This window comes from Loxodonta africana, chromosome 5, assembly GCF_030014295.1.
Source record: "Loxodonta africana isolate mLoxAfr1 chromosome 5, mLoxAfr1.hap2, whole genome shotgun sequence".
Taxonomy (NCBI): domain Eukaryota; kingdom Metazoa; phylum Chordata; class Mammalia; order Proboscidea; family Elephantidae; genus Loxodonta; species Loxodonta africana.
In genome coordinates, this window is record NC_087346.1 from 76,140,106 (window position 1) to 76,152,335 (window position 12,230).

Below are 12,230 nucleotides of genomic sequence, written 5' to 3' on the forward strand. Positions count from 1 at the left end.
TGGGGGGGGGGGATGGGAGCAGTGAGGGAGAAGGAGACAACTCCAGAAGCAATTTGTTTTGCAATGGGTCAAAACTGAGTTAAAAAAAAAAAAAAGGAACAGAGAACAGAAATGAAAAGCAATTTTCCTACAATATACATCCATAGTCCAAACACAGGCTGCTTTGTTAGAAGCTTCTAGAAATTCTGCAGACAGTAGAAGTCAACAGAGGTCAACAAAGTTTATTGTTTGGGAAGTCTCCTTCTTTCTCTTAAAAATAAAATAAAACACAAAAACATTTTGTTTTCTTTCCTGACGCATAGGAGCAGCCTCCTAGGTGCTGGCTCTCCTTTCTACTAAATGCTGCCAGTGGGTCCTGTGGTAGAAACTGGGCTACTGGCCCACCTGCAGACCTTTGTCTCACAACCACAGCCAGCTAGGCAGGCCACCAGCAATGAGGTCCGGCTGTGCCGACAGGCTAATGTCTCGTAGCATGTTTCTCCCGTTCCTGTCTCTGGCTCAGGGCTTCCAATATGACAGATGAAGAGAAAGCCAAAAGTTCCAGGGGCTGTTCTGAACCAGAATGAGCAAATAGTGGCATTTTCTTTAAATCACAGAATCTGTGTTAGAAGCCCCCTTGAGATGCGAGTGGTCAACCGCCTGCCCCTCTGTTGCCAAGAAGTAAGGATCAGGCACAGGGCCACCTATTCCGTTGGAAAGAACTGTTACCATCTGGATGGAAATGCCTTTACTTCTTACCTGAGCACACTCCTCTTTGGCACACTCTCCAGTCTGGCAGGTCACTTGGCCACGGTCACACATGCAGAACTCACAGGCCGAGCCCTTCCACATTTCGTCCTGGTACCGCACAATCCCATCATAGGAGCAGCTTCCGGCAGGAGACACACATGCCTCACAGCATTCCCCATGACGTCGAGCTCTGCTCTGACCCTGAGGTAACAGACGATAGTATGGGAAGGGTTGGTGCTGTTGTTAGTTGCCATCAAGTCCATGTTAACTCATGGTGACCCCATGACTGCTCCATAGGGTTTTCTGGGCTGTAATCTTTACCCAAGCAGGTTGCCAGGCCTTTACTTCTGTGGTGCCGCTAGGTGGGTTCTAACAGCCAAACTTTCAGTTAACAGCCGATCACAAGCCGCTTGTACTACCCAGCCTCCTGTGCAAAGGGCAGTGCCCAGGAAACAGTAAAAGCATTGAAAGCCAATGGGGCAGAAGCACATAACAACACTAGAGGCTGCTCCTTACCCACTCCCCGACATAATCCAGTTGAGACAAGCCCTCTCCATCTCACCCCTCCTTCCTAGAAGGCATCATCTTTCTTCATATCTTTACATAACATTCTGAAAGTTATAAACCTTTTAATTCCTTCAAAGGGCACACTGAACTAAGAAATGTATTCTTAAATGACCTAGAATAAAGCTTAGAAAATCAAGCTACACACTCTCAAATAATACCTTTTCACATCTTAATGGAGGGCAGGCCTGTCTGTGGCACCTGACTTCGCCGCGGTCACATATACATGTGGTACAAGCGTTTTCACTCCACTGCTCACCATGCTGAGCACAGCAAGAAAGGAAAAAGTGGAAAATCAAATGTCACAAATATGAAACAGAAGCACAAACCAAAAATACCCATTTTTCTGAAATTTTTAATTGAGCTACATTGAATGTACTCCTAAGAAATGATATCATTTGGGTAGCAACAATCTCAAAGAAGAAGGTCAATAAACAATCCAAAGGAAACTTTGGATTCATTTTCATTCAACTATATTCACGACAGTGAGGTGTTAAGGACACACTCAGACCCTGGAAGGCCAGGCACAGACATACCCTGGAAACACTGCGATGAATAGGAAGATTTGGCAGGCCCAGCTGGCTGGCTAATCAACAGTCACTCTTCAAGTCTTTTTCCTTTCAGGAGATGGGGCTCTCATTGCCAGATACTCATTTGCTCAGCTTCCCTTGCAGCTAAGGCATGGACATTGTTCCAATCCTAACGGAGAGGGCCTCAGGGGAAATTTGCTAGAGTGGTGGAGGATCAGGAAAAGACTCTCCTTGGTAAAATGAGAAAAGCCCATCTCTTTCTCCCATTCAGCCTCTGGTAATGATTGTGTGAGGAACAGCTGCCTAAAGCTGAGGAAGCCATCCTGGGACTATGAGGGGACAAGATGGAAGACAAATGCCAACATGCTGAGGATGGCAGGGTGACAAGATCAAAAGAACTTAGATCCTGGCAGGAGGGGACAGCAAAGCTAATAATGGGGATCCCAAGGTCGAGAAGGGGAGAGTGTTGACATGTCATGGGGTTGGCAGCCAATGTCACAAAATAATATGTATATTGTTTAATGAGAAACTGGTTTGTTCTATAAACCTTCATCTAAAGTAAAAAAAAAGAAAAAAAAAAAAAAGAGCTTAGGTCCTTGAAGACATCCCTGAGCCTTAAATGATCACCTCTGCAACGCCCTACCTCTGGACTTCTTGCTATATGACAGAATAAATATTCTCATCATTTTAACTATTTTTAGAAGGGTATTTCTATTGCTTGCAGCCAAATGCACCTTAATAGATACAGAGGCTGTCTCTTCTAAGAGAAATTAGTCCAGCACAGTGCTGTCCAATAAAAATACAATGCAAGTCACATATGTGGCTACTGTATCAGACAGTGCAGGCCTAATGTATACAAAAATCTTTTCCCAATCAGGTATTTTCATTCAGATTTCAAATGACCCGTCCGAAATTGTGAGACATCCATTCCTTAAAACTCAGTTCCAGACTCTCTACTGAAGATCATAATACCGATTTCTGTTTAGTCTTCCTTAGAGTGGTTGCCAGCAAGGGAAATAATTGTATTTTTTTGTTGTTTTTGTTAATTCTTTGCTTTTGAGTAATGCAACCATCTTTTGGCTCAACTGGACAGTCCTGAGACAGAATGTTCGTTCAATTTGTTGAGCTAATTTTTATTTGGTGCCTATTATGTGTTAAGCACAGTTATCTAGACTGCTCCAATAAGACTTTCAAGTTTGCAGGTTCTACCACTACCAACCTCTTGCATCCCTTTCTTGTTTCTTTTAACCCTTCTCTCACTTTTCCCCTGCGTAATGTGGGGGTTGTCTCTGGATACCAGTACATAACATCCAATCAAAGCAGACATGTACCACATTCCCAGAGCCTCCAAGCTAAGTGTAAACTGATGGTAACCAATGATAGCTCCTTCTCCCCATCAAGATGTACGAACAGCAAGTTCACAAGGGTTCGTGAACCAGGTGCTGCTTGCCAGCACATTCCTTTATATTTGTAATCCCCTTCAACTTAATTTTTTCAAAAAGGTTTCCCATAAAGAGAAGAAAAAAGCTGTTTATGCACTGAGTTTCTAATCCTGGCAGAGAGTCAGACGTGAGGGTGGGGAGGATCAGCGGTTGAACAGGCAGAGGGAAGAGGTGTGAGAACGTATGTCAAAACACCTACATGGTGTAGATCAAAGGTTACCTCATACACTTGGCCAGTTGCAGAGCAGGATCGTGCAGAGCACCGTGGGCAACATTTTCCAGGGACTCGGACTATAGTTTCATCCTTAACACCCAAAAAGAGGGGGAAAAAAAAATCCATCAGAAGAAAATATTGATAAAATCCACAATACTAGGGAAATTTCATTCACAGCCACGTCAAGCATCTATAACAGCAAATTTCCTTTCGTTTAGCTTTTATTAGTCACCTGGGGCTTTGACAAGAATTAGCACTTCCAAGATTTGTGAAACCCTTAAGAAGTTTGTGAATTCCTCAAGTCCTGTCCTCTTCTAAGAACAGATAAAAGCAGAAATAATAACAATATATTTAGTGTCTGCCAGATACTGTTCTAACTGCTTTACATGACTCTATGAAGAAGTTCTTATCCTCACTTTAAAAAAAAAAAAAAAAAATCTGTTGCCATCAAGTCGATTCCAACTCATAGAGACCCTGTAGGACAGAGTAGAGCTGCCCCATGGTGTTTCCAGGGACCTTCTAGTGGGTTTGAACCGCCGATCTTTTGGTTAGCAGCTGAGCTCTGTGCTACCAGGGCTTCATCCTCGCTTACGAATGAGAAAAGTTAAGACCAGAGAGGTTATGTAACTTGCCTAAGGCCACACAGCTAATAGGTAAATGACTGGCAGTGGGATTTCAGAGCCAACCCTTACCAACCCTTAAGAACATTCACACTCTTGCTGGATCCAACTATATCAACCCTTAAGAATGTTCACATTCCTGCTGGGTCACCTCTAAACTCTGAGGGGAAGAGTTGATAACCACTATCCAATTCTTTCCTGTCTTTGTATGCATCCAAACATTTACATAGGTGCAATAGGGAGGTCCTACACACATTTATAAAAAAAAAAAAATCATACCCTTACATATCTGGGAATAATCCAGTACAGAGGAATGTGGGTGACAGACTAAAATGCCCAAACAATCTCGCCTCACTCTCCTATCCCTGTATTCTTACCTCTACCACTCCTTCACATCCACCCCACCCCTGGAATGTCAGACCATTGCTCTCTGTTGCTTTAAGAAAAACTTTCATGGTAGTAGTCTCCTCACTAATTCTAAAGAGTCAGCTTCTCACTTTGACTTCAATGCCAGGAAGGTAGACAAATTAAAGGCAAGGGAAGATGGGTTAGAATGAACCAAGCTGCAATGACTAAGAAGTGGTAGATCTGATATAGAAGACACTTCCAAAGCAGTTTCTTCAGTTTCTCTTACAAGAAGCAGAAAATCAGATTTCATTATCATAGCTGCTCTGGTATTCATCCTGCAAGAACAAGGAGGCAAATGTACTTTGGGGGGCGGGGGTCAAATAACCTTAAATTTTCTGGGGAAGTTTCGGTCATACCTCAGTAGTCTTTTAATCAGGTTATGTACGATCAGCTGGATTAATGCATTACTATCTAACAGGGATTTATTTCAAACACTTAAACCACTAGAATTAAACCAACAACAGTTTCCTCCTTGCTTTAGACCAGGTTATTTTATTTATTATTCCGTACACAAAACGCTATGACTACTGATGTTTAATAGAGTATGTGAAAACTGGACATGAATTGAAATCATTGAGTGTTTCTTTACATCAAACAGAACTCTTTGGCTTAATGAAATTTCAAAGAGGAAGCAAAATGAAGGTATAGCTGATGTCACATCATTCAGCAACTTTATTGCAGTAAACAAATGAACTAAGGCTTATACAGTGTTAGGTAAACAGGGAACAAGTCATAATCACAAATCTTGAATACGCATAAATAGCGTTAGCATCAATATATCTTAACCAACATGGGCTAGGCCCAAGTACAGTTGTAAGTCAACTCCAGTGTATGTGGTGTGGGGGAAATTACTCGTATAGTGGTTGGTACAACGAAAATCTTGCTTTCTAATTCTATTGGCCATACATAATTATAGACTTTACTGACATAAACAGACTATTTCTCCACCAGTACAGACCAACAAGAGCAGGAAGAAAAAGCATTTAAAGAGAGAATATCCAGGATATGAGAGAACTATATGATTGAGAGCTGAGATCTTTTCTGGGCTGGTGCTTTAGATACCGAAGAGGTAAAGAGTAAAAACTGGAGAGGTAAATAAAAAGGTGAGCAGGGAAGTGGATCAGAGAAACGGAAAGATACTCTTTAACAATACACTTTTGTTGCTATCATACACCTGAATCCTATCATTCTGGCCTACACAGATTTGCCCTTCCAATACTATGGTCTAACACAGGGTCAGTCAACTATGGTCCATGGACCAAATCCAGCCTACTACCTGTTTTTTGTAAATAAAGTTTTACTGGAATACAACCATGCCTATTAGTTTACATATTGCCTATGGCTGTTTTTGTGATACAGTGGCAGTGGTTAGTAGTCGTTAACAACCGTATCGCACACAAAGCTGTAAATATTTACTATCTGGTCCTTTACAGAAAAAGTTTGCCAACCTTAGGTCTAAAATGATGTCCTCAGTAACCACCCAAGAACCAAAAAAACCAAACCTGTTCCCATCGAGTCGATTCCGACTCACAGTGACCCTAAAGGACAGAGTATAACTGCCACATAGAGTTTCCAAGGAGCACCTGGTGGATTTGAACCTCAGATCTTTTGGTTAGCAGCTGTAGCACTTACCCAGTATCCCACCAGGGTTTCCTCAGTAACCACAGAGGTTCAATATTACAGATATGATTGGTATCACCACAATTTTGGGTAGGACTACCATTAAGGATATTTTCAGTGCTTTCAGATATTTTGAGTGTTTGCCAGATACTGTTCTAAGAGCTTTTACATGACTTTATGAAGCAGATGCTCTTATCCTCACTTTAAAACAAAAAAAAAAGGAATCTGTTGCCATCAAGTCAATTCCAACTCATAGCAACCCTGTAGGACAGGATAGAGTAGGGCGTTTCAGGATTCTTTAACTGAAAATACTTAAAATGATAAATATGTTTAGAATGTATTACAGCTAATAGCTGTTGACAAAATATCTTGGCATCACAATACCTTTGAATCCATAGAAACAGATGAAAGCTCTACCATCAGAAAGTAGAACAGCCAATCTACTGCCAGCGCCAAGAGGAAGTCTGACTGACCATAAGGCATTCTGTGACTTTCATATCCTGTACAAGCCTAAGTAGAGAGAAGAGCCATCATCTCTTCCCAACCTTCTGCCTTCCTACATCAAACGGAATATAGCCTTCGTTCTTCCAGTGTGGGACAACAGACGTTGCTATTTGAAGCAGTCAGACTGCTGTCCCTAGCCTTTCACCACCCTCAGTATCTTTCTTTCTATGTCTAGTCGGAGCCCATAATGTCCAGAAAACAAATGTGTGGGAAGTAAATTTGTTGGGTTAGGTGGAGACAGTGGTAAAAAGTAGGGAAGGGCAGAGCCCCAAAAGAAAGGTGCAGAGATGGAAAGAGTTTACAGCAGTGCAAACTAGGGATTATAGTTTTTGTTTCATATATTCACAGTGCAAGAGTGGTGGGCAGTGGAGGCAGGAAAAGACATGATTTTGGTACAAAAAAAACTCCACTAAATGAAAACCTGCTGGACTCTTGGATTAGGGAAAAAAAAAAAGGTTGGCTCTGACTCATGCCAACTCCACGTATACCCGAGTGGAACTATGCTCCATAGGGTTTTCAACGTCTGATTTTTCGCAAGTAGATTACCAGGTCTTTTTTCTGAGGCACCGCTGGGTGGACTTGAACCTCTAACTTTTTGGTTAGCAGCCCAGCACATTAACCATTTGCATCACTCAGGAACTCATTTGGACTAGGAGTCAGCATATTTCCTAGTATCTGGCTATGGATCCAAGAAGGATAATTAGCCAAGGGCAGGCCACTTACCCTTGCAGCTTTCAAGTGGTTGGTATGGACAGGTCTTAGTCAAGTATGAATAAACAGAAAGAAGCAACTTGGAAACTATAAAAAAAGAACACTCTGAAGAACAAGTATAGCATTCTGAAGATTCAGAGAAAGAGCAGACTGCTGAATGCTATTTACTACAGGATCTAAAAGAAAACGTTTAAAAGTCATTTTGTAACAGTAAGATGCAAGAAAGTGCAGTCTTTATTAAATAGAAGCAATAACGAAAGACCGAGTATTGGGATAAAAATTTAGATGAACCAATGATAGGAGAAACAAGGAAGAACTTAAAGAAAATTAAAGTGAAACTGTAAAATTAAAATCTATAGTGGAGATTATGAATATAAATTCAAGTAGCTCTTTCCTAATTCAGACATAAAAAACACAAAGATACAATTGAGATGAAGGAAATGACACTGAGATGAGAGAGAAGATGAGGGATAAAGAGAAGGGAAGACAGGACAGCAACCTAATGATCACAGGTGTTTCTGAAGAACTGAGGCTGACTAAAATGGATATGATTAATCAAAGACATAACTGAAGAAAAATTTTTTAAACTGGAATGCAGATTCAAAGGGCTCTACAAGAGTATAGGTAAAATATGTGACAAGAGACCTACATGGAAATATCCTGTAAAATGTTTGAACTGTAAAGAAAAGAAACATCCTACAAGTATTCAACAGCGTAAAACAAGGAATAGAAAGGAGACAAACTTCAGACTTCTCCTCTGCAGCACTAAATTCCAAAATAAAATAGAAAGGAGTCTATAGGGCTGGAATGGGAAGAGATTAAAATCCCCCTAAATTTTAGACCCCTCCAAATTGTCTTTCATGTATACAGGGCAGTAAGAAAAATAATTCTCAAATACTTAAAGGATCAGAAGATGTATCAACCCTCTATTCTTCTTGAAAAAAAAAAAAATTGAAGATGTAGCCCAACCTACTCAGACTAATTAATATTGGGAATAGGAAAATTGTGGTGCTGGAAAAGCAGGTGAACTACCCTGTGGTAATATCACCAGAAACAACTCTCAGCCTCAGCAGACCATGCCTGACTGAACAGACCATTTTAATGAGCCTTCAAAAATGTGGAGGGGTTATGGCTCTGTTCACAAGGCATCTGGGCAAAGTTGAAAGCAAGCAATTTCAGTATATAAATTTACATCCTTCATTGAGGGAACAATCCCTTAATTGAACATAAGGAATTTCTCCCTTTGTCAGGGATTAGTACCAACTTCTAAAATGTGATTTTAACTGTCAAACAAAAACATACTCCTATTTGCCTTCAAAAAATTGGAATGAGTTACCAAAAACAAAACAAAACAAAACAAAAAAACCTATGGTAGTCTTTTTGAATGGCTGAAATATGGGTGATGTTTTTCCTTCCTGTTTCTCTGCCTCTTCCAAATTTTCTTTGGTGAGTACAAATTTCTTCTATAATTTAAAATAAAAACTTTACAAATTTTTCTAGATCTCATGTCACAGAAGTACATTTGTACAGTAAACTTATGTTGTCCTTATATTTAGTGCGCTAATGCATGCAGTCAAAGTGATGACTGCTAACTGAAAGGTTGATGTTTCAAAACCGCCAGTGGCTCTGCAGGAGAAGGATGTGGCAGCCTGCTTCCACAGAGATTTACAGCCGTGGAAACCCTATAGGGTCACCATGAGTCAGAATCGACACCATGGCAGTGGGTTTGGTAATGCATATAAAAAGAACTGAAATATTATGAAATTCTTAAAATATTAGCAACTATTGTTATCATGGTTACTATTAAACATAAACACTATGCAACTCATCATTTTGAGAAGCCGTTATAGCATAATGATTAAAAATATGAGCCAGGTGTGGTCTGTGGAGGTTGTGGAGTTGAATTGCCCAAGTCAGAAATACTGACATTTCCTAACATGGTACATGGAGCAAGTTACTCAGTTTTATCAGCTGTAAAGTGGGGATGATAATAATAGCTCCTACTTCTTAGTGTTGTTCTAATTATAAAGCTCTCAAAACAATGGCAGGCACACAGTTAACACTCAAGTGTGGTGATGATGATAATAGTGATGATAGTGGTGATGGTAGGGTGAGGTGCTGGGAGGGGTGGTGGTGATGTTCCATCACCAGCACTAACTCTCCGGCAGGCATCCCCTTGACATCATCAGTCTATGCAACATTTACTACAACCAACAACAACCAATTGCTGTTGAGTCGATTCCGACTCATAGTGACCCTACAGGACAGAGTACAACTGCCCCATAGAGTTTCCAAGCAGCACTGGTGGATTTGAGCTGCCAACCTTTCTTCTGGCAGCTGTAGCTCTTAACCACTATGCCACCAAGGTTTCTGCAACATTTAGTAGTGATATTAAATCAAGAAAAGTGGTTCTAAATGATCTGTTTTTTTAATGCCATGTCAAAAACATAGACTTAATGATGCAAGACTGGTTAAAATCAATCTTGAGAAAAAAATACATACCTATTCCAAAATTTCAGCATACAATCATATAAATTTAGATCTAAAGTACATAACAAATTTCATCTTTTTATATTAATGACATATGTTAATACAAATAATATGTGAGTACTATGTGTGTAGCTAGAGTTTACGTTGAATGTGTTTTAAAATAGAAACTAGTATTGTTGATTATTCAAATATCCGGCCCCCTAATGTACAAAAAAAAAATGTACAGTCAGTAGTTAAGTTTTTAAAGAATTAAAGCAGAAGGCTCACAATGGGTTTTTTCCTCCTCCTCATCTCCCTTATCATAATGGTGGCAAACTGCTTAATTGCCCTTTATACACAAGGAGACCTACCCTGACATGAGCTTAATCAAAATACCCAGAACCACAGCGTCCTCCAAATGTAAGAAGAACAGTGGAGTAAAATACTGTGCAACTCTACCAAGAAGCTCATTTGTAGTTGCAAAGCTGGGATAAGACTTTGTGATGAATGGAGAGATGTGCCATGAGCACAGTAGTTGGCAGAGTGTGGGTAATACAATCCAGTCCTTCAATTAGACACATTTTCCCCTTATTTGGCATTTAGCATTTCTTGTCTAATTGTCTTTTGTCTGCCTTTAAAAATATTGCCCAATTGTCACAATATGCCATGTTATTGATTTTGTTTTATTTGACACAAAGTACTGCTCTGTATCAACGGAATGCTGGCTTCCAGCTTTTCCTTAGATCAAAATTGAGCTATTCTGCGACTGGAGGCAAATTCCTTTCACGGTTATCTGTCAGCTGCCTTCGAACATCCATAGGAGCCTCTGTAAGAGTAAAAAACTATAAAATACCATGTATACTACATTTATTTGCAACTGATTTTCTTTTCTAAACTTGTGTGAAGAACCTCATTTTTTTTAAATCAGATCAGCTTTAAATGAAGAACAAGATCTATTTTAAACATCCCCAGATTAAATCCTTTGGTAAGTTGACTCATTATCCTATAAGAATTAAATTGTATACATCTGGATAGTATTATCCAGAAATCAAAGATACTTATACGTCTTAAAGCAGAGTATACCTATGCACTGAAAATAATAACAAACATGATCATGTCACTGAATTTTCCAGATGTTTAGCTTGACATTTTTGGAACATCTGCAATGGAGCTGGCAATTTCCTTGTATGTACCCTCAAGGCTCGGTTTCATTATATAACAATTAGCCTAAATGGCTGGTAATTAGGCCTATCTGCAGGTTCTAAGAGTAAAAGAAATGTCTCAGGGGTGGTCTCCAAAAATATAAGGAAAACAAAACAGCGTACGCTTCTTGTCCCTAGTGCTTCCAGAGCCCACCTGATATAATCTCAGAAGAGACTCCAAGTTCCTCAACAGTCAAGTTAACAGCCTATGAATGATCCACTCTGAGGTACCTTCCTTACCTGGTTACAGAACAGAGGCGGACACTGAGCTGTAAAGCACTGTGCAACCCCGTTGCTACACACACATCTGGCACATCTGCTCAACCGCCAGTCCTCCCCATCCTGAAACACACGGCCTTCATAGGAGCAAGGTTCTGGAAGACCAAAGAAAGAAGTTTTACTGGGAGGACTACATGTTCCGATCCCTGGGCCAGCTTCATGTGCCTGCTACTGGGGCAGCTGCATAGGGCCACAGAGTCAGAACGGGGCACTGCCTGTGCTTGGGGGCTTAATGCTCTACAGTTGCTGTCTTGATACTCTTAATAATTTTATTCTTTGATTTGTGTTTTGTAAGTGAAGTCAGTTGGACCAACACAGCATGCGCTGAGAGTCCCTCCACCATCTACCTTTTTGCCTCCCTGGGGTGGGTTAATAATGGGGCAGTTCTACTCTGTCCTATAGGGTCACTATGAGTTGGAATCGACTCAACGGCACTGGGTTTTTTTTTGGGGGGGGGTGAGTTAAGGAGTCCCTGCGTGGCACAAACTGGTAAGCATTCGATTAGGAACCAAAAGGTTGATGGTTTGAACCCACTCAGGCACCTCGGAAGAAAGTCCTGGTGATCTGCTTCCAAAAGATCACAGCCTTGAAAACCCTACACGAAAAAAAAAAAAACCCAAACCAGTTGCTGTTGAGTCAATTCCAACTCATAATGACCCTACAGGACAGAACAGGATGGCCCCATAGAGCTTCCAAGAGCACCTGGTGAATTCAAACTGCTGACCTCTTGGTTAGCAGCCATAGTACTTAACCACTGCACCACCAGGGTTTCCAGGAATGAGGCAGTTCCGTTTTGCAATACATGGGGTTGCCATGAGTCGGAGTCAACTCCATGGCCACTGGAGTGGCTTGGCTTGGGATGGGTTATCACCCGCCTGCTCCCCTGTCCTGCCCAGTGAATGCTGCTGCCCTCCATCCACAGTGGGACTTGAGCACAG

At 40.9% G+C, this 12,230-nt stretch overlaps 1 protein-coding gene across 1 annotated transcript in view; it reads right to left on the bottom strand.

Moving 5' to 3' along the window:
• FRAS1 (Fraser extracellular matrix complex subunit 1) overlaps window positions 1–12,230 on the bottom strand; it is a 524,357-nt gene that overhangs the window by 303,560 nt on the left and 208,567 nt on the right. Inside the window, exons 6-9 of the mRNA XM_064285669.1 lie at window positions 11,254–11,387; window positions 3,486–3,569; window positions 1,455–1,556; window positions 739–930 (exon numbers count right to left, since the gene is read on the bottom strand). Coding sequence (XP_064141739.1) covers window positions 739–930; window positions 1,455–1,556; window positions 3,486–3,569; window positions 11,254–11,387 — 512 coding nt within the window. The remainder of the gene's footprint in view (window positions 1–738; window positions 931–1,454; window positions 1,557–3,485; window positions 3,570–11,253; window positions 11,388–12,230) is intronic.